Source organism: Colius striatus, chromosome 11, assembly GCF_028858725.1.
Source record: "Colius striatus isolate bColStr4 chromosome 11, bColStr4.1.hap1, whole genome shotgun sequence".
Taxonomy (NCBI): domain Eukaryota; kingdom Metazoa; phylum Chordata; class Aves; order Coliiformes; family Coliidae; genus Colius; species Colius striatus.
This window is the reverse complement of record NC_084769.1, coordinates 8,654,492-8,677,928: the sequence shown is the minus strand read 5'-3', so window position 1 is coordinate 8,677,928 and position 23,437 is coordinate 8,654,492. Positions and strand designations below refer to the sequence as shown.

The following is a 23,437-nucleotide window of genomic DNA, read 5'->3' as shown; positions in this document are numbered from 1 at the left end:
ACTGCATTCTCACAGCAACTGAGAAAGCCCCCCAGGGAAACCAGAAATAAGCACTTCAAGCAGCACAAATGCTAACTCCTAGGTAAAGTGTGTGTGCTCTAAATTTAGATCAGCTCCCTTTCACATTTGTTTGTTTTATATTTTCTTTGCTTGACTTACATTTACCAATATAGTACTAAATTGCCAAATAGTCCCATTATGCTGTTAATATTTGCTGCTGCATTTCACTGACAGCTGAAATGCAGCAAAGAAAAAAACACAGTCCTCCCAGGAGTCAGTTCCAAGCTGGTGGAGAAGTATGCCACTGCCACAGAGTTAAACCTGGTGTAAGCAGAGGGCAGGAGACATTCAGAGCTGCTGGGACTGATGGGAAGCAGTTTTGCTGTGCCCACAGGGCCTTGACATGAGGCAATGAGCCTTGCTGAGTCTTTACTGCTTGTCACTCCCTAGCTGGGGTTCCCTTCCACGGCTGCTCCAGATTTCCACATCATCTCCTGTGTCCTCAGGCTGTGATTCAAGGTTCTCCAGGCTCAGCAACCCTGTTGCTGTGCCTGGTGTGCGTGGAACTTTACACCAGACCCAGTGTGCTGCTGTTAGCTGAAGATGGCAGGTTGCCAACCTGGAGTGAGGCTGCAGCCTAAACCATACAAGAAAATATTATCTTCAAAAGCTTTCTTGGATTTCCCTGGCTACTATGTGCTGGGATGGAGGAACAGCCCAGCGTGCAGTAGCACAGAACACCTGCCCAGAGAAGCCCTGGTGATATTCACCGGGAGAACAGCAGGGATGAGAACAACTTGGGTCCGTAATTGGAGTCTGGTGGTTCAGCTGAACAGTGACTGAAGGTTTAGTGCTTCACAAAGCCTGCAGTGATGGCAATTGCTGGAATCAATCAGACTCCTGAAATTCACTTAGTGTTTTCCCTGAGAACAAGAATTGAAGCCTTGCACTCTGGCCAAATTTCAACTCTGACAAAATTTTACATATCTGACTTAGAAACCCAGATGTGGCATCCCCTACACCCACACATTTCTGTGTAATGTCAATGGTCCTGCTCTACCCAGAGGTAGCTGTACCTTTACATAACAGGTAAAGCACTCTACTATTTTTTACAAGCTATTTAAAATCAAATTTGTTGACATTCCTGCAAGACAAGGAACTATATAATGGTAAAATCTAATCTCCTTAAAGTGAAAAGTTGAATATTTTGAGCCTTGGCATCATGTATGTATTGTAAATAAGAAAAACCAGGGTGACAGAAGTGCCCTTGCTGTGGTGACATGCTGCTAGGACTCATTAGAAGCTGGTCAAAAAGCTGTCATTTGCTTCAGGCTAAATCCCATCAGCTGGGTTTTGAAGAGAGACAAAATGATTCTGTAATAGCTCAGCTGGACACATGAGTGCGAGTCCTGATGGTGATGAGAGGCAAGCACAAAAAGGAAGGAGATACTGGCTTGCTTCTCCTTGCAATAATAAAGTTTAATAGTGCTAGAAAGAGATTTTTCAGGAGACCAAGAGCGAACAATCAGCATTGTTTAGAAGATTCCCAGTTAGTTTGTTAGCAAAAAGAGAGTGTGTACTGTGAACTGCAGTGTTTTGATACCAGCTGCTTCCATGGATTATTGACCTTGCAGATTCACAAGAAAAATTACAGAGAATTCAGGCTGTGAGAAGATGCCTTTTTACAGTTCTTTCTAGCCTCTAACTTTTAGCAACCAGCTACATTCAGAGAAAGAAAAGTGAAGTTTTTTTCTAGAGCAATAGCAACTACATCCAAAGGTTTGAATCTCTATTAAAAATTGGGTTGGAAAAGACCATTGCATAGAAGACTTTTACTTGACAGCTTAAAAATATAGCATAAGGAACTATGTATGCTCTTAAACATGAACTTTGAATTGTGTTTGGAAGCCATTGACATCTATTTGAACTAAGCAGTTTAGAAGTTACACAGAGAAAAATGAGATTTGATTCAGAGTGCTGAGGATTGTGCCCCAAGGCTCACTGTGGTGATTTCTTGAGCCAGATGTTGTGCTTTGGTGCCACTGTGCTTCAGACAGAGGAGAGTCTGAGCAGATATTTCAGGAAATGCATTCAATACGGTCGATCCACGATTACTGAGACCTGAATACCTGTTCATTTTGGTTTTAAGTTACAGTTCCTTTGTCAGGCCTGGGTTATAAATAAACTCATTTCCTTTGGTGCTTCATTCCCAAAGGATGCAAAAATGTCCATCTCATTTCAGGAGGAGGCTTGCTTCGCTTGCTTTTCCCACTCTGTCTAATCAGCTTTTCTTCATTTGGGGCCACAGCTGCTGGCCTTTTTTTGGCCTCCAAACAGCTACTGCAGTGTCAAGGGACAGAGAGGAGTGCATCTCTTTCCTTACTCTAAGAATGGAAAATCAAACCTTTCACTTTCTTGGCAGGCAAAGTGCACTCCCACCTAATCACAGCAATCCCCAGACCTCCTAGTGCACTGGGTTTACTTCAGACAACACTGTAATTGAGTGAAGGTTTTGAACAGCTTTAGTGTCTTTAATTTACCAAGGTGATCAAAAAGGAGGTGAGGTATGGTTCAGCAATTCCAGATATGACTAAGTACAATAATTATGTGTTTTGGTGCTGTAAATATGTTTTAATTATTATGAATCATCATCAATTAAAACCACCAGAGCAACTAGTGAAGAGCTGTGTAAATGGATTTCTTCCTCTGTAACCTATCTGCTGCAGGTCTTGTGAGGAAGTTAGCTGAAATCCAGTGTATTGGTGAGGAGGCTCAGGTGTTGCACAGATATTCTGTGTCTTGGATAAACCATTTAGTCTCGCTGTCCCCAGTTTCTTCTCATGTTCTTTGCCAATTTGTAAAATACACTGGAAGTAGTGAAATGCTTTGATTTATTTATTTGGACAGAATGATTTGGAGCAGAGATCGCTTTTTACTGTGTATCCTGGAAGCACATTTGATATCCTCTTCTCTATCCTCCAGATAAGCAAACACTCACAACGTGGTATTCCTAGAAAATAGCATTACAGCAGGTAACACTGCACATTGTTGAAAAACAAGATGTCAGATTTCCATGTGTCACCTCTCTAGAGATAATCTCATTCTCTTAGAATTCATTACGGCTATATGCAGGTTACACAGCACATCCATTGCCCACATTGCATAGCCCAGTCTTTCACGTTGCCAGATGAAAAGGAGACAAGCAGTTAACAGCACGGTGGTTGTTAGACTATGTTGCCCAAAGCCAAACTCTTAAGAAGAAATACATTTCACAAATGACTTACGCTTGTTTATATTATTAACTATCATCAGAATCTTCTAAAGAAGAAAACTATAACTCAAGAATAACCCACCAGAAGAGTACAAAGAGTTCTTAACATTAAAGAAGGGGCTTGTTAGATTTCAGAAACCAGAAAGAAACCTTAAGTTACCTGAATGTCGTCTTTAATTATTTAAACTTTTAATGAAAAATAATTTTAAAAGCCAATGTGGGCTGTCTCATGCAAATTGATTTCTTAAAACATTTAAAATCATTTGGATGTCTGTGTTGTTTCTTCCTTTTATTCCCACAGCACCTTCCCTTCTCCCTGTGCAGATCAGAGTAGCTGCCTTCTGCAGAACAGCAATCTCATTTTGTTTACCTTGTGTTTCAAAGAGAATTGAACAAGCCCAGGATTCGCTTTCTCTAAACAAATAGTGGCAAGACAAAGGTATCACAGCTATTCTAGGGACAAGAGGTTTGTGGAGATGGAGAAGGTAAAGACTGGCAAGAAAAAAAAAGTCAATGTGTTTTTATCTGAAAAAAAGCAATCCTTTTCACAGCCTCCTTTTCTTTGCTTTTGAGACAGCTCGCCTTTTTCATTTAAGTTTTAGAGTTTTTCAGCTAAAGGAAGCAAGAAACCGAGGTATTTTCTTTGTTCCTGTCAAGTAGCTTGAACAGTTTGAGAACAGAAACCAGCCAGAGCAGTGTGATTAGCGTAGCCAGTTAGGGTGGATTTGCATATTCACAACGCAGCTATCAATAAATAATTCTTTAGAGATAACATAAATGCAAAGCCTGTCTGCCAATCAGAGCACTCTGACTCTCTTCCTGTGTGGTAACTGAGAAATAACCGTGGAGTGATTCTGCAGACTGGGCACTCTGAGCCAGTTCACGTGTGGGCACTACGCAGCAGCAGAAGGAAATGCCTTTGTAAGGTGGTGGCATAGGAAAAGGTCAATCTACAATCCTTCTACCTAAAATGCCATAGCATCTGTCAAATGAGTTTGCTCTTCCAAGATTCAGTCCAACTTGTGCTTAGTGCCATTTGCGGGACCAAGCTCATCAGGAGTTTGGGGGACTTGGCTTTTAATGAGATAACAGTTGGCCAAGGACTGAGTGCCTTGCAGCCCCTCCTGCCCTTCAGCTCAGCCCATGGCCCACAGGCATGGCAAGGTGCTAGATGGTGCAGAAAGTGAGCTTTGCCCAATGTCCTAAAGGATGAAGGATAAAACTCTACTTTCTTCTGCTCTAAAAGACCTTCCACCAGGGGACTATCCAAAAACCAGACAAGAAAGCAAACAGTTCTTCAGCAAACCTTGTAGACTCTGTTGGGTAAGAAACTGGGACGGATGATCACAGCATCTTTATTATCTATCTTTGAAAGTGAAAAAGTCACAGAATCACAGAATGGTAGGGGTTGGAAGGGATCTCTAGAGATCATCCAGTCCAACTCTCTGCTAAAACAGGTTCCCCTGAGTCAGGTCACACAGAAACATGTCCAAAGGAGTTTGGAAATCTCCAGAGAAAGAGACCCCACACCCTCCCTGGGCTCCCTCAACATTACAGTAATAAAGTTTTTCCAGTGGAACTTCCTGAGTTCCTGTTTGTGCCCTTTACCCCTTGCCCTGTCATTGGACACTACACCAAAAGTATTGTCTCCATCCTCTTGGCACCTGCTCTTTAGGTATTTATAAGCATTGATAAGGTCCTCTCTCAGTCTTTTCCAGGCTAAACAGCCCCAGGTCCCACAGCCTTTCCTCATAAGAGAGATGGTCCAGTCACATAAGCATGCTGGTGGCCCTCTGCTGGACTCTCTCTACAAGTTCCCTGTCTCTCTTGAATGGAGGAGCCCAGAACTGGACACAGTACTTCAGATGTGGCCTTACCCAGGCAGAGTAGAGAGGAAGGATAACATTCCTTGACCTGCTCACCACACTCTTCTTGATGTACCCCAAGATTAGTCTTCTTGGGCATGAGAGAACATCATTGGCTTAAATACTACAACAGCAACAATCCGTGCTCCATCTCAGTGTGTCTCTGGCTTCTGCCACTTGTCATCTCTTACCAACTGCAACACCACAAGTGTTCAGGTGAGCATGACTTCAGCTGAGTGAGTGGGTTGCAGAACCAGCTTCCATCCTGTGTCCATGTGCTGTGCACCTTGAGCATGCTCTGTTTTCTTATCAAGTAGCAGAGAAGTGATTGGCTGCAGTGTGCAGCATCCACGTGTGCTGACTTCAGGAAAAAAAATATTATTATCTCAACCCTCATGCTCTTTTCTTCTCTTTGGTGCTGTGGGCTGAAGTCACAGTGTGCAATTGCAAAAAATTGGTTCAGGAGGGACTCCCGGGAGCATTCTCCCAGGCACAACTACGCAGCTATTTCAAAACTGCTAAGGGAAAGGCAGCAACATAAAAATTAACTTGTGGTACTCACTGCTCCAAAATATAAAGGAAAACTTAGCAAAATCCCAAACCATAAGTTTAAAAACTGGTATCATGTCCACCAGGATAAAGACTGTGAGCTCTCTACCTCCATGCCACAAAGAGACATTAAGCACATTTAATTGGGAAGGAATGTCTCCCTCCAGGAAGACATTTCTTTTATAATCATCCATGATAGGGGATTTTCTACCTCTGTCTGGAATACTCACTGCTGGTTTATCCCCAGCAACCTATGTAAGATGTATTTCTTTTAGTAGTCTTGGTCTATGAGTATCCACAATTGTCTCTTTCCTTCCTATCCCCTTTGTGGTACCAACTCTTTATTAGGAAGTTAATAAACTTTGTATATGTTCTAAAGATAATATTGAAAACTGCAAAATTGTGTTCTGCATTTTATAATTGGTGTGGAAAAAGGGGGGAGATCTAATCCTATTGGGCCTTCTCTCTTCTCTCCCTTTTCCCTTTTGATGGTAAGCAGCAAACTTTAATTAGCTTCATTTCCACAATTCAGTCATGCATACGTAATCTTTGTTCACACTTTTATAAAGTAAAATTAAGTGAAAGAAATTGGGTAATAATAGAAAGCTTGTCTGAGCAGAACAAATGTGAATTATCAAACATAAGGAAAGATGACTGGGACTACAGGGCTTGAAGTTGTGCAGGGTTTGAGGTGATTTTTCTGAAACAGGAATGCATAAATAATGCATAGAAACAGGTGCTGATTATCCTGTTTTGGGCATCTTTTGTTCATTATATACTTGGGCTGCTGAGGTACAGTGATAACCACTGAATGTGAGGAGACTGCTTAATAACAGCTTTCTAATGTTTCTCTTTTATCATGAGCTGAAAGTGTCACATGAGCTTGTCTAGTTAATAAAAATCACTTTGTGTACCCACTGTTCTTAGATTTGGTATTGCAGCAGATCACTGTACTGGTCCTCTCTCTTGATTATAGCTGCAAAAGCTATTCTGCCGTTTTGCATTGTAATTTAAGGGTTTCCTAATCCATATACACACCCCCTAATTGAATGTTTGCAGGGGTTACCTTGGGAGCCTTCAGTGCTATGGTTTGAAACTAAAACCAGAGTGCATTAAATTCATTCCCCCTGGGGTAAGACACAGGAGGGGGAAGTACACTTTCATCCCCTGCTACTCTGGATTATTTGAAAGCACAAGCATGATAGGGATTAGTAACTTCATTATTTTTGTTATCTAACATGAGAAGATGGAAATTTAAAGGGAGACAATCGTGTCTAAATCTAGAGTTCAGCTTACTTTATAGCTTCTGAACAGTTATTTTAAGAAGCTACCAGTTCACCAGCAGCAAATCAAAACCAGAACCTGCTGTTGATGTAAATCAGCCCGTAGGTGCACAAACTAGGTGACAAACACTGCTGCAGCAGATGCCAAGGTCCTCATTAAAGGCAATGTAAAGTAGTGAAGCATGTTGGCATTAGCACATACAGAAGTCAAGTCTGGAGCCTAGTTAATGTTAAACTCATGAACAGGCACTCTCTTTTCAGTGCCCGTTGACACATTTAGCCTGATCCCCACCAAAGTAAAAGCTTTAGGAGAAACACCTCATTTTGTCCCTGGGAAGGTGCTCCTGTTACAGGAAGTGAATTTCAAACATGGGTGGATTGCCTTTTTTTTTTTTTCACTAAACCTACTTTGCTGCCAGTGACTAGAGATAGTCAAGATTTAGGTTAATGTTTAACAAAGCAGCCATAACCACAGAGAAACTCTGACTTCCTCCTGCTGGGGCTGGGGCCAAAAGCTGCCTTTGCATGCAGAGGAAGAAGCAAGAGCTGAAAGAAGAGCAGTTCGCACTGCAAAGGGCTGAAGAACAGCAGCTTCACTCCGTAAAGAGAGGAGGAAAATCCTGAAGGAGCAAGAGGTGATTGCCATAAAAATAGGTAAGAGCTGAAACAATTTCCCGCTCGGCTCATTGACTCAGTGACTGTTGGTAGCAAAGCCCGTAGGTGTGGCTGCGTGAGACCTGTTCATTGTAACTGCCTGCCTTGACTTGTTTGTCTTGGTGAAAGGGACAAAGTGAGCAAAGTGAGAAAGGACCTACTTGCTGTGAATTTCAACATCAGCGAGAGCAGGAAGGCTCTTCCTCCCTCCTCTTCCTCCTCTCAGGGGCTGCTCATGGAGGGACAGACATCCCCTTCAGACTGTTCTGACATCATTGACCACAGCCACATCCCTGAGTTTGAAGTGTCTCTTTGGATCAAGATCACTTTGGCCTCAGTGTACATCTGCATCTTTGTTGCGGGCATCTTGGGCAACAGCATCACCATCAAAGCCACGAGGATCCTGCAGAAAAAGGGCTACCTGCAGAAGGAGGTCACAGACCACATGGTAAGCCTGGCCTGCTCCGACCTCCTGGTCATCCTGCTGGGCATGCCTATGGAGTTCTTCAGTGCCATCTGGAGTCCCTTTTCCACTCCCAATGGCAACATGGCTTGCAAGCTTTACTACTTCCTCTTTGAAGCCTGCAGTTATGCCACTGTGCTGCACGTTGCCACCCTCAGCTTTGAGAGGTATGTGGCTATCTGCCACCCCTTCAAGTTCAAGGCTGTCTCTGGACCCCGCGCGGTGAAGCTGCTCATCGCCTTTGTCTGGGGGACATCTGTCATAGTGGCCCTGCCCCTGCCCTTTGCCATGGGCACAGAATATCCCCTGGAAACCATCAAGGATTATCAAAGTGCAACTGCCTGCGTCAAACCTGTGCCCAGTCACCACCTCCCTGAGCTGAAGCAAAATATGACCATCTGTACCAGTCTTTCCTCCAAGTGGTCTGTCTTCCAGGCCAGCATCTTCAGTGCCTTTGCTGTGTACATCATAGTACTGGGCTCTGTCACCTTCATGTGCCGCAGCATGATGAAAACCCTGATGATCCACACCGAAGGAACTGTGGCAGTCAAGGGCGGATTAAGACACCAGGAGCAGTACCTAAGGAAAAGTGAGAGCTCGGAGGGCAAGAGCTCCAGGAGACAGATCATTTTATTCCTGGGTAAGAGCCCTGTCCTATTCTGTCTCCCTCATCCCCTTTCCACAATGGGAAGGAAACCCAGGAGCCTCCACTTTATCTCACCAAGTTTCCCCCAAATGGAGAATGTATGGTTTGAAACTGGTGCAAAATGAGAGGGATGCTTTTGGTTGTGATGATGTATTTTAAGAAATCTGATTTCCCTGCATGGTTTTGGCTCACTATTTTTGTTGTTAGAACAGGTGGGAGAGAAGAAAGGAAAATCCATTTACTGTCTGCTATTTGTGGTTTTTGATTATACTGAGTGCCTACATGTAGCAATATGGGTAAGAGGGTGCTGCTGCTTGACCTTTAGGGTAGCAATAGCCAACAATTGCCTGGATATGAAGTAGCTCTACTTGCATGCTTTCCCATTAAATTACAAATGTGTGCATGTTTAATAAGGCCCTTGATGGGAGAGAAGACTGTCTTGCAAGGTCTGAAGCTTGTCCCAATCTGAAGATGTGTGCTTATTTAGCTTCACAAGTTGTGGCTGTGTTGCACCTGAGCATTAAGAAGGCTGGGCTGGAGAGCTGGTTTGGTCTCGCAAATTGCTGTTGCCCTCTTAGATTTTTTGTTTTTCCTGGTTTTATTTGAAGACATATAAACTTGGAATTATGTTGGATTCTGATCTCTCTTGCCACATTTGTCAGACAAATCTAATCAAGCTGTCATTTCACCAACTTAGAATCTTTCTGAGCTGTGATCCATGTAGTCTCCACATTTGTTGATGCTCTTACAGGAACTCTCAATCATGCCCTGAATGCATTACTGCTAGTTCTTGTTTTGTTGGGTTGCTTAATATGATACTGGATATAATGAATGAACCACCTAGAGTATGAAAGCACAGCAGACCTAGTATTTCTGTGCTGCTTTTTGGTGCTCTGCTTGATATTGCAGAGGGGGAATTGAAATTCGTGGGTCTGTCCACTTCTACAGGTTTTAGTAATTAGGTTTTCTGTAACTTTTTTTCACCTTTTTCCTAAGCATCCTCTGCTTCTGCATCTAGCTCTGCTTTTGCCATGGTCTATGACTGTGACATGAAGCTGCAGGATAAAGAGTGCAGGGTACACTCAGGTCCTTCTCTGCTGCAGCTGTGCTAGAGTTGGGAACATATTGAAAACCTGTCATACAGGTAAGGCATATGACTCAAAGGTTTGGGGAAAGGGTGGATCTGCACACTGTACCAGCAGAGAGGGTGACAAAGGCTTCAGATGAGAGATGTGACACTTGAGGCTGTACAGAGCTCTTCCTCATGCTCAGAATGTACATCTAACAAAGAAATCATCTCCTCTTGCAAGGTGTCTATTACTCTGGGATGAGAGGCTCTGTATCTGGATGATTACAAGGGCTCTTGGTATCCTTACTCCATTGAAAGTAACAATTTACAGAGTACAGACTCAGCAGCTAATGCTAAATACAGCATGTTGCACAAAGCAGGAAAAGAGACAAGGCTCTGCTCTTCAGGTTCAGTACTACTGTGGGATCCTTAAATGTCTGTGGATCTCTCTCCCTTTGGAAATTATCATCCACAGCGACATTAAAAAGCCCAGGAAGATCCAAATCTTGGGGCAAGTTCTAGCTAGGATGCGAAGTCAGTGTAAGTTGCTGCGCCTTTTCTTCCCCTCCTTGATTATTGTTCTTGCTTGGTGATTATCTAGTGTGGAATAGGGCAGACCTGGTGCTGCTTGCACAGGTGTTCAAAGGCTGCATGCAAGCGATTGGCTTGTCCTTTATCTTAAGGGAATTTGCTGCCAATACCTGACACTTCCTCTGTGCTCTCAGGTTTCTGGAGCTCGTAAATACTTTTATGAATTCCTCAAAATTATTTCAGGGGCAAGACTTTTAATATGAGCCTTGCTAATTTACTTGGGTTGGGAAATAAATTAATAAGCTGAGGAGGAAGAAATTGTGGCCTGTGTTCCTGAGAACAATGCAAAGCAATTTAATTTGGAGATTTCATAAGAGTGATGCTTTAGGGCAGTTTTTACCCAGAAGAAAAGAACATATAAATTGTTTACAAATCACTGAATTTAAATATAGTGATTTAGAAGCCCTCTTTGTTTTTCATTTAACAGATGGGTCAAATTAAAACAAATACTTGCACATTCTCACCATATTTCACTTTTAATGTGAAATGTAAATGACAGTATATAGCATGATGTCTTTGAACATCTAACAGCAATAAAAACAATTCAGTGTTTCCTTCTTCTGGTTGTTAAAAGCGATAAGTTCTATGAAGCAGAGATTAAATTCATAAATCTTCTGACGATGAGAAAAAGCTAAATAGAAGATGCAAGATGGAACTGATGCTTTTTTAGTGTCATGTTATTGTGTGGCACTCAAATGTTGAAAGTGAAAGACTACTTGCCATAGGTAGTGTTGAAGCAGGTAGTATTGCTTGCAGGAGGGGCTCCAGATGAAGTGACATCACTGCTGTGATGGAGGAGGAAGGTGACAAGAGGCCAAGCAACGAAAGCACAGCTGTGCTGGGTAGGCTGAGATCATGTGGGGAAGAGATTTTGTTCAGGGAAGGTGGCTGCAAGGTTGAAATCTTTCAGTTTCCAATAGCCCAGATGATCTGGTTGGAGATTTAAAGTCCTTGACTTAGAGATGTCGTTTCCTTCTGTTTCTGGCTACCTTGCTACACTCCCAGTGAAGAGGAGGAACTGGCCCAATGGCTACAATAACAGCACTATGCCTGGTGTTGGAGAGGGTGTACTTCCAGTGGCTTCTCAGTTTGAATTTTGGTAGATTTGCCCCAGTGCTGCAGGAATGCAAGTTTGTCCCACCACTTTGGAAACATTAAATTATGTTTTTATAAGGTAGGCTGTGCAGTGCTATTCCTTCCACCTTCCTTCCCACTATTTCTGTTGGCTTCAAGAAAACCATGACAGCACATGTAAGTCTCTGCTTAATGCTCCTGCTCCTGAAACTGTGCATTTTGTGCTTTTGGGTAGGCTGGCATGTAATTCCCACAAACTGTGTGTGTGATTTATTTAATCAGCTTCTGAGCCTCCAGGAGGCCAGTCCATCCAGGACCAGCATAGATCAGACTGGTAGACACTAGGTAGGTTACTGATGTTTCTTGTTAAAGCTCACGTTGAGACAGCAGATCTTTCTTCTAGTGAAGGTTTATATGGGTCTGTTTGAGTGCAGCCTGTCATGAATAGCAGGGAAAACACAGCTGAACTTCATTTTTTTAATGGTTCACAGTACTATTTGTTAATAACAGTTTCTCCACCCCTAGCAGCAGCAGCTAGGTGGTTGCAGTGCTTATGAAAATACTTGGCTGATGGCACTTTCATGAAATGTAAGCTTTTAACAGTATTTAAACCTTCTAATGCTCAACCCACTCTAACAGGGATTCATTCAGTCTTTGTGGCTACTTGATCTCATCTTTCTCCTGTGGCTGTAAAGGGTAGGACAGTGATCAGAGGGCTGCCTAAGACCTACTTCAAGACTTAAATGGCCTTGAGGTGCTGCTGAGGACCTCTTGCTGCCCAACACTTGAGCTGAGGCCCTTGCCACATTAGCAGTAAGCTCTTAAAACAGTGTGGGTTTGGAGATTTATATGTACTATTATTTATATTATAATTGGGTTATAGCCAAAGAAAGAATGAGAATGTAATGAAGGAACCCTGTAAAAGTGAGACACAGCTATTGCAATAATTATAAATGTTACAAAAAGAAGGCACTTTCATATCTGAAACTATACAAGTTAAAAAATGTTAGGAAACGTTAACAGGTGACACTCTCACTGGGAGAGGGGAGGGATATGGGCCAAGCCTCCACACAAGCTGCTAGAGAGGTGAGCCTCAGCACCAGCAGCTCCATGCCAGCACGTCCTGCTCACTGCCCATGGCTACATCCTTCTTAATCTTGTCAATAACATAAAGCCACAGTTATACAAAAGCAGCATTATGGTTTGTCCTCAGACCTGAATTTGTAGGCGACAAGGAAGTGAGTTTTAACTATTGCATATGAAAAAATGTATTGCTTCTAAATCTTCTGTGATATTTCCCTTGGTAGGTTCAGCTTTGTGCTCCTACTAAAAGCCTTAATTATTCTGTATAAAGCAGCCTCAAGCCTACCACAGTAAACATGTTTAAGTAAAAAAGTCTTTTATTGTTGTGACATCCTCTGCTTTTCTTTGTATACACTTCCAATAAGCCTTTTGGAGCGATATTCTTATGTTTGCACAGCAGAGGGGTCCCAGACCATGAGGCTGTCAGGCACTGTATGTACTTTGCCATTTTGCCAGACAGCATCTGGGCAGCACTTTTCTGTCTCCTAACTGTGATTAAACATCCATCCATTCCAAGCTCTTCCCTCCAGAAAGAAGTATCAAGGTAATCTGGCTGCTATGAAAGTGTTGAGTGGATTCAAGTGCACTGAAGTACTGCGGTAGCTGCAACATTTGGCAAGAGCCAGAGCTGCAGCTGGACCTACCTAACTGGATGTCCTGCTGATACCAGCCCAGCACTGTCAGCTCTCCCATGCCAAGCAGGGCAAATATTTGTCTCTGCAGTCTCTTTCCTACTACTACAGAATGACAGATTTGCTGCTTTGGGACCTTCTGATGCAAGATGAATTTTACCTGCATGCCTGGACAGAAAATATCCCACAGATTATTTAATGAGTAGGGAAGGGAACTGCTTATCATAATCTATGGCAGTGCCTCCATCTGAGAAAGGCAGTGGGGTGCTAGAGTTTGTTTCGTTCCTTTGGTCTATCACTTAAGCTTGTCGAGAACACTGTCATCCTGAAGACACTAGCAGTGGTGGTTTCATGGGATGTGGTTTGGTACAGACAGCATTAGGTCTGGTCTGCTATAGAGCAGTTGCAGCTAGAGGCTTTACTGAGACTCTAATAAGAGCCATAGAAGGAAGGAGAGTCTCTGTCTCTAAATCCAAATAAAAGGGGCAAAAGGGAAGTAGTGAAAAAACTAGACAGAAAGAGATCAGTGACCTGGCCAAGGCCACAGTGCTATGGAGAGTCACAACCTAGCCATAAGCTAAAGCTAGGTAGAACATCGAGTCAGAAATTAAAAAGACCTCTTAGAACTTAAGAGCACTGTTTTGTCCCCCATATATTAGTGCTGGCAGATAAATAAATATTTTGATCAGAGTGAAGGTATTGTGTGTAGAAATAACCTTTCCAAAGATCACTATGGAAATATATTTCATATGGCACTTAGCAAGTGGGTTTTTAGGAGGCAGATCACTTCAGGTGGTTGTGAATAATACGTGATCCTCACCTGAAGAGGACTTGGGCATGGTATAACTTGACAATGGTAGGACTTCTGTTACAGGAAAATTAGGTGCTTCTTCATAGACTGGAGATCAGCTGTTTGGGTTTTTTTTTCCCAACTGAAAAGGTTAAAGCATAGGGATAGAACAAAAACTGAAAGAATAACCTAATTGATTGGATTCTGGAACACAGCTCCAGCCCATGTTTTTTAAACTCTGCTTCATTGTCTCCTGTTGTCTCATTTCTTTAATCATTCCACTCAGCTGCCTTTCTTCAGAGACTATGTTGGAGAAGTGCCTGAAGATAAGAGAGGTGTCTGTAGGCTGGATACGATTTTCATCTCTGTGTTTTGTGTGGTGTCTCCATCCATGTATTTCCCTCAGCGGGGCTTTGAATTACACAAGACAAGTAAGAGACTGACTACACTGTAGCAGGGGCTAAGCAGGGAATGTGAAGCACTTAGACCAACGGACTGGGGTCAGAACATTCAACTGAATGGGACATCCACCCTCTGTGACTAGTAAGATTTTTCTTCTAGGGGCTGCTTTCTGAAAAAGAAATGAAAGCAAAGGATTTACCTACTGGTGTTCAATAAAATTTGCTTTCCTCTTCTCTTCAAAAGTATTAACCTGATGTCAACAGCAAAATGGATCAATGCTGCTGAATGCTGGTAGCACAAAGCCCAAGTTCAGCTATTCAAGAGATGAGAGTGGAAAGGCTGCCTTCATGGCTTCTTGGGGGCATTGTCTACAAACAACCTCCTCTGAAGAGCTATGGGATTTCTCTTGGTTTTTAAAAAACAACATGGCCACAGTAAAGTAGACTCAAGGCAAACTTCCAAAATCCAGATATCTGTATGTTCAGATTTCCTACAATGTAATTATAAAATGACCATAAGCAGAAACCAACATAATTTTCCTGCCATGTTGTAAAGAAGGCAATTTATTTACTCCTGCTTCTAAATGGACTCATGTAATAGAAGATTGTGATTTCGGCTTAAGGAGACAATCTTTCTTTCCTCCTACACCAAGGAATGGCAAAATGGTACAGAGGGAAAAAGAATGGAAGAATGGGGACTAATTGAGGCCAGCACCCCCAGAGTATTTAAGACTTTTGCAGTTTTAATGGGAAAATCAATGTGTGATTACACTTTGCATTAGAGTACTTAAAAATTGATTCAACTTGAAAAATCTGTAACTTTAAAAAAAACCCTAACCCTGCAAATACTCTAGTCAAAGATCCAAATTCACCACCTGTGTAGTCCACATAACTCTCCATATCCTGGCAAATACGGTCCCTGTGGACATGTGACCACTGTCTTTGCTTCTGTGAATGAAAAGCCCATGAGGACAATGAGTACTTTACTGGTGCTTATTGAAAATCACAGCCTTGCTTCTCTCTTTCACCTCATGCCTACAAAGAAACTAGTATTTCACCTGGTTTGAGAGTGAGACAGGCATGTCAGTATGCTGCTTCAGCCTAGCTCATCCTGTGGCACGTGCAGCACAAGTATCTTTCCACTTCTTTATACTCTACCATCTGTGTTGTTCTGAGACTAATTTAATAGCTGAGATTTCTTAAGTACTTCTGCCCTATTCTTGCCTCACCTCTGCCCAAATTCTTTAAGCCTTAAATGTAGTATTATTTATCTCTCTCTCTCACAAGCCATAGATCATAAACCTATTGGCCCTTGGTTCTTTGGGCACCCCATTGTATACGCTAAGAGAAGAAAGGAGGGAAATACAGACACCATCCCTTGCTGTGACAGTGTGAGCTAAGAGACATGCAAAGGGCTGTTCCCTTTGAGGTGCTGCGCCCTTTGGGGAGCTGAAATCTGCCTGTGTCATCTCAGCTTCTATCATGGCAAACCCTCTCTAGGATATGTTTTCTTACAAGTAGAAGCCTTGGAAGTTGTTTCTTTTCTTCAAAGAATGGATAAGAAAGCAGGGATATTTATTTCCATCAAAGTGGAGAAAAACAGATGTTGCTCCAGGTATGAGATTAATTGAGGGAGACAGCTCCTCAAATAGCTCAGCAGCTCTACATTAAGTAAGCCTGTCCCATTAATTCTGGTCAAGAGACTATTGTCTTAAGTATGAATTTTCCACTTTCTCTCTCTTTCCTTGCTATCGCTTCTGAGCCAGCCACCATCTCAAATGTAGATTGCTCTTGCAGCTCCCCAGTTTCAGGAGATAGGACTCACTTATGCTAAGTTCACAGATGATTTATTGAAGTCTTCACCTGTGAAAACGAAATGCATTATCTCTTTCTCTATTGTTTCATATCCCAATTATACCACATTTCACAAAATTAAATCTTTTGTTTTCATAGCTGATGTTAAGACCATTATCTTTAAACAATGATTGCTAACCTCTGAATTTTAATGAGAGAGCTTTAATATCTGAGCATTTATTAGTAATGTGAAGCTTTCAATTTTATCCTACCTAACTTCTTGGTTTCCTAAAGGCAACATTTGTGTTAGAAACTAAGAACCAACCAACAGGTTAAAGATTATTTTCTTCTCTTTAACTGTTGCAAGTGAGTTCCTAAACATACAATTTTGCTGGTTAGGTAGAGCAGTTGAAAAACTAGTATATAGGAATTTTAAAATGAAGTTTTCCACTGAAGAGAAACAGTTAAAGTTTAAATTTACATTTGGCACAATGTGCTGTAGTACTTATTTAGCCTTTCTTGAGGGCATCATAAGCATGTTTATGCTGCTAGATGCCAGCCCTATATCTAAGTGAGAAAGCAGTTACCCTTCTGATCTCTGTTGTGGATGAATGAGAAATATTAATGTCAAACTATTATAGATTAAATGTCTCTGCCAAGAATCCCTTAATTGTATAAATAGTGACTTACAAGGAAAGGTGAACTTGAGAATGAGGTCTGGTATTGTTATGAGCTAACTTTTCCTTGTTTCCTCTTAAGCTGTTTTTAAGCCTCTTGTTCTTGCATTTAATTAACTCTTAAAAGCATTTACTATGTTTGTCCTTATAGATTTTTAAAAGTAGATACTTAAGTTGAAAGTGCAGTTTATGAGGTTAGAGACGATCTCTGTGACAGTAAGTGTGCACTTGGTATGTAAACATGCAGAGAGAGTTCTGTGAGAAACAACACTTGCATCCACCTGCAAACAGGTGCACGTATCTAATAATTGACAGGAAACTAAACTTTATTCATGCATGTAAAGAAACCCAGACACAGAGGTGCATTAGAGGAGATAACATTGCTTAGGTATCCATCCTTCTCCTCATTCAATATAAATGGCTTTCTTTTCTCATGTTTTATTAGGTAGCATCTGCACAGATATTTAAAAAGCCATTCTGCTCCAGTCTCTGGCTGAGCCCTGCAAAAGAGCTCAGATGGGGCCCTTTTCAGAGAGCAGCCTAAATATTTTGTTCCTGTTCATATAGCATACAGCATTTCTGCAACTTTGTTTTGCTCCTCCATGTAATAGTGCCAGCATTTCGTTGAACATAATGATTGGTTTACATAGCTAAAAATGGGCCACCTCATGCTCAGTCTTTTGTTTTGGTGGTATATCTAGCATGCTGCTGCTGAAGGTGACTTTTGGTTTAAAGAAATATTAGAAGACTGTCCTGATGGCTCCTTCCTAGTACAATCCCCAGAGTTCAGTATTTATGTACCCTTTCTATTGAATTGCAATAGCTACAATTATTTTAGCTTTTTTTTTCCATAAGACGTAACATTTAAATTGTGGAACTTACTATTGTGGAGGCCACATATAAAAGTGGGCTCCAAAAGAGATTAAATTTAACCTTGAAGGATAGAGTTGTCAAGAACAAGATATAATCTTCACTTGGGAAAGTCCTGATATTGCTGAGTGCTAAAAACTCAGTGGGAATAGTACACAAAAATCCCTCTGTGCTTGTTCCTTCACCCACAGATGTCTATGTGGGATCATCACAGAGAGAAATGAATGGGCAGATGAGTCCTAGATGTGCCCCAGTATGTCTACTTTTAATTTGTATATGCCAAAATAGGCAAGTAATCAGAATCTGCCTTCAGCCAGGTACAGGGACAGGACATTTTTAAAGACAGTAGAACAAAATGTTTGTTTGGAAAAGAAAAGAAATCATTAAAATACTCTCCCTCAAATTTTGGTTGTTTTTTCCTACACTTCTCTGCTCTCCCAAACATAAACTTTTTGAGAAAAAAATACCATTTTCATTACTTGGTGTGGTTTTTTATCACTCTACGTGTGACAGAATGTGTCTTGTTTGATAAGCTCTGGTATTTGTTGATTGTTTTTATTTCCTGTGCCTCACATTCTGTGTCTGCAATGAACACAACTTTTGAGCTCCCCGATTTTGAAATTAAAACTGAAGTTCAATTTGTCCCTTAAAGGCATATTGCACTTAGAGAAATGGTCTAGTGGTTGATAGGGCTAGCGCAAAGACTGGAGTTGATGATCTTAAAGGTCTCTTCCAGCTGAAACGATCCTACGATTCTATGATTCCGTGATAAAAGTGAAGGTCCTCATCAACTGAGTCTCTTCATGATACATAAGGATGTCAATAGAAGGGAAGTTCTTGAAACTGCTATGATTGAGCCAACAATCAGAATTAAACTTTTAAGGCAACTACAGAGTGCAGTACCTCAGCAGTAAGGTACACAGAGGTTCAGTCTTTATTGTGGACACGATTTTAACACGTCAGCATTTTAACCTCTAGATAAGAACTAATGTGGTATGGTGAAGGTCTAATAGAAGTCAGACCCAAGCATGCTGGTCAAGTTTACCCTTACCCTTCAGATAATGAAGTTGCTAATAGCCTTTGTAATTTCTGTTACAAGTTTGTTCAACAGATCTCTCTGATAGGTTGAAAGAATTGCAGGTCTAAAACGAATAGAACCGGTGTTCAAAGGGCGATATCCAAGCAATCTTTTTGTCTTGAAAACCAAAATACCTGAATTCTAGTGGTAGAAATGATGACATCGACTCCTGCCAAAATGTGTAAAAGCATCTGTTTGTATTTGCAGATGTATACATACATTTGAAAACCTTGGACAGTGATGCCAATAACATCCATAGGCAGAGTGACTCTGGGTACAACCAACCTGACCTCATTGTGCAATGAGTTAAGTTTAGCAGTTTCCCTGTGCATCTTTAGAAAGTGCCCAGGGAGCTCAGCCTATTTAAGTTGGGCCTTGTGTCAAGGAGTTTGCAATTGCTTTTGTTTCAAGTGTAGGGAAAAGGACCTTCCCTCCAGCATCCACAAATCTTCCTGTTCAGCTTGGAGAACTGAGTCTGAGAGTTGTAGTACCCTTGATTAACTCTGATTTTACAGAGCTTTTAATCCATGCTGAGCATGCATTCGCTAATTTGGTCTATAAATAAAACTAACCGAGTGATAGCAGAGTACAATGAGAGAGTTCTTCTGAAACTGCTGTCTGCTGGTCTGGAGAGTACAAAGTGCCATCAACCCTAAGCTGGAGTAGTCTCCAGGGTAGATCTGATCTCTGTGTGCCTGTGGAGGTTTGTAAGTGTGTACCTCTTCTCTCTTTCGGTGCTTTTCTTGTGCTCTTTCTTAAAAACATCTTCCCCACCTAGAGTACTTGGAGGCAGCCTTGGGAGTTCATAGTTAAAAGTTAATGTCTGGAGATTGAAACTTTCTTTTGTCTTGATTCCCTTCCCTTTTCCTATTCCTGCTCATATACACGTCTACTGAATTCTAAAAAGATTTTCGCTAGTGACTTGAAATTCCAATGTTCCCTTTCTATTTGTGTTCTGGTCCAAGCCAACATTTAAATGCATTCTTTTCTATTATAAAGAGCATATTGACAACTTAGGAAACATTGTCCTACAGTGCAAATGCTCTGATATTACAAAATACTGCCATGTTCCCTGCATTGATCTAAATGATGGCATTGGCACAAGAACTAATAGGTCTACAGGGGCCATGAATGAGTACAGGCAGAAATGAGAAAATTTCTAATCATGAGAAGGACATGTTCAGGAACAGCCTTCCAAGTGGAAAGCTGGACCAAACTAGTTAAGTTTCTGGGCTAGATAATGTGATCATTTCTGCAAGTACGTGATGTGGTTACCTGTGCTGGGATTGGAGGCACATCTCTGGCCGTAAAGCCCACAACTCCACTGGTTTGGATGGAAGAGGTTGTGTTTACTGCTCCTTGGTGTGGCACTGCATGACCTTGAGGGTGCTGAACTTGCAAAGAAGGTCTTGTAAGCTTACACAAGCTGAAGGTTTTCTTGGCAAATACATGTTGACAAAAGGAGACTTTCAAAAAGCTGGCCTGAGACTACACAGCTTGGTGCACGTGAGTCCCTGACTTTAAGCGAAGGATCCATTTCCTGCATGATTTGGTCTCTGAATAAAAGGCACCTGTGTTCTTACTCCTCTTGCTACTGCAGATCCCATCTGCCAGCCTGTCTTGATACTCTCCTTCACAACCTATGTGGCCGTCAGTCTCCCTGTGCCCGATGACTAGTGTTCAAAAGCCTGCCTCTGAGTCTGTATCTCCAAGGGAGAATTGCTTTAACCTTATCAAATGGAAGTGAAATTTGAAATGACTTAATGTTTATTTGCTGACAGGCAGGAATGTCCTCTAAATTGACTGTCACAACTTGAACGTAATGCTGTAGGACCAAATCATAACCTCTTGTTGGCCTTCAACGAAACAATGTGAAGTTTGGGGGGTGGGGGATATTATTTTGGCCTCCCTGGATGAACAGATAACATCTCCATTTTGAAGTTTTATACAATGAAGTTATATTTGCTATTTGCATAATTCAAATAGATGAGATCCTCAAACAGGCACAGAAAGCTTGATTTCATTAAGTTGGGACGCAGTCATTCCCATCTCTCATGCAAATGGCAAATAACTTTCCTGTAAGTATACTTTAAAGATTCATTTCTTTCTCTAATCAAGTGGTGAAATCCTACCCACGGGAACCAGAATTGATTTATTTTCCCTTCAGACTGAATAGCATAAGACCTTATTTGGGTTAACTTCTGTCGTGAAAGGTAGGGTTAACCCTTCTGTGTGCTACAAATTGGCTCAATGTATTCCTGTTTGCTGTCTAACACGCTGAAGACATACACAGTGTACATCCTGCAAATGTCAGCTCTGGGAAGCTCTGCCTATTGTCAACAAGGATCTATTTCTGCTGAAACCCTGACCTTGAAAGCTCATTTTTAAATTTCCTCCAGGGCCTCGAACACTGTAATTGATTATGGTTGTTTTGGTTTTAGTCTTTAACAATCAAGGTGAAGAATTGCTCCCAGATTTGTTAAGATGTCAGGAGGAAGGTAGCTTCCTTCCACATGGACACTGTCAAGGAGCCTCAATGAAGTCTCATAAAGCTTTCACGAAGTGCTGACGTTTCTGGAAATTGGACAGAAATGCTCCTCTCAGAGCTGGCACTTGTGCCTTGCTCTCTGTGGGAGACTTGGAGTATGAAAGAGCTCCACTGCATGAATGCAATTTAATAGACATCAGTGGAGAATTAAAGGGATCTGATATTGGTCCAAATAGTCTTAGGGAATAGTCCTTCACGCTATGTAGTGTAAGCCCATGGCTGGGACTCCTGTCTGTAGCAATGCTTAGGTGAATTTCCCCCTTTCCTTACTGCTAATTTGTTCACATATCTTTTTATGCTATTTTCTGATGCACCTTCTTGGTAATAAAGCTCTCCATTTTTTTTCCTGTCTTTCAGCTATATCACTGTTCACTTCAATTGTCTTATACTAGTTGAATGTGATAGCCTGACCCCTTGGCCACTGTGCTGCTTTGAAACATTTCCCAGTGCATTCATTGGAAGCAGGATGCTCTGCTACATTCTAATGAAGAACAGCTTTAAAAACAACGACAAGAGGAAAAAAACATTTTCTGAGGTGATTGTGGATGCTTAGTTTTCTGGTTCTCTTTGTCTTGCAACACAAAGTAGTCATCAGGGAGAGTTTTTTCTCTCTGCACTGAAAGGGAATTTATGCTGTGCTCTCTGCCTCTCCTGCCCTCAAGCCTGTCCTGTCAGGAGGATGTTGGCTGTATTGAATGACTCAAGAAAAGCCAAGATGTCCTGGGTTTTCCTCTGTATTAAAGGAAGATTTTACTCTGTAATTGGTATTAATTAGTAAAGCCTCCCTTAAGTATATACAAACTGTGGTATTTGACCTCTGAAATTCCTGGTGTGGGGATTTACACTGGGTAGCAAGTATTGAGCTTGCACTGGTGTTTCGGTTTCTACATCAGACATCAGCTGCCTTTCACAAATGAGTTTAAAAGCTCAGCACTGTGGTTCCCAAGAGCTTTTGATCAGTCTGTCTTTACTGTTTCATTTAGTTAAACTTTGCACTGCCCCTTCAAACCTCTGAGTTGCCTGTAGCACTGGGGCTTGCAAGGTCTGACACCTGCTATCAGCTCAAACAAATGAAACGGTGGACTGAGAGACACTCTGTTTCTACTTTTCTAGGGGTTCATCTGATGCCAAACCTGGTGACTAGGGAATGCTGAAGTGGTTGATATTTATATACACCTACAGATATGTGTGTATATATACACAGATATACAGGAGTACTGACTAATTAGGGCTAGCCATTCACCCCATTGGTCATATCTCAAGGCAAGTTCCTCACACTGGGCACCTTTCTCACACTTTGGAGTTACAGTAGCCCTGAGCCTTCTTGGTTGATGACACGTTGAATTTCACAAGAAAAGCAGCCCAAAGTCACTTCCTCTGTGTGTCTGGAACTTTTGGAGGTTTCTTTACAGTTTTGGAGTGGTTTGTTTGTGGGCTGGTTTGTTTTAGTCTTTAAGCAGACTCAGCTCAGGGGAGCACGAGCAGCCACGTTTAGGAAAAAGCCTCATTCAGCAAAAGCCTCGAGAGTGAGCCAAATGCAATGCTGTTCAGGGTGCACTGGAGATCAGTGCACTGGGTTCATTAGGAGCTAGAAATATTTCAGACTTGTGACAAAATTCTTGCTGGCTGAACTCTACTTTGAAGTCGTTTCAGGTCAGGAATAATTGCCATCTTTATGTCACCGTTTTCAAATTCTTTCTCTTGAAGCAACACTCAGAAAGTCAGTGTCCCTAAGGTTCAAATCTTCTTTATTTAATTTTCCTACTGTTTTAATATCTTGATGGTTCTGATCATTTTTGCTCCGTATGGTTTTGAGAAGAAAATTCTGAGGCATGAAAAAGTCTGTTTAAAGTGAAACATCATACTTTTGAACCAAGGACTGATGTTCTATAGGAGGAACAGAAACAAAAATTTCATGATAACCCCTCTGCTTTCCTAAAATAGAAAACCTGCCTAGTTAATGAATATAAATGAATGTACATTCACTTCCTCTTTTTGAGGTTACTAAAGCTGATTAACATTAGGTACCACAATTTATTTAAAGCAGTTGAGTAATTATTCTGCTTCCTATCCTATGAACATGCACCTTATTTATTACT

At 41.6% G+C, this 23,437-nt stretch overlaps 1 protein-coding gene across 1 annotated transcript in view; it reads left to right on the top strand.

Annotated features, from left to right (window-relative positions):
- Window positions 1-7,721: 7,721 nt before the first annotated feature.
- The window catches only part of GPR39 (G protein-coupled receptor 39), an 80,917-nt gene continuing 65,201 nt past the window's right edge, over window positions 7,722-23,437 (top strand). Inside the window, exon 1 of the mRNA XM_062004794.1 lies at window positions 7,722-8,725. Coding sequence (XP_061860778.1) covers window positions 7,858-8,725 — 868 coding nt within the window. The 5' untranslated portion in view covers window positions 7,722-7,857. The remainder of the gene's footprint in view (window positions 8,726-23,437) is intronic.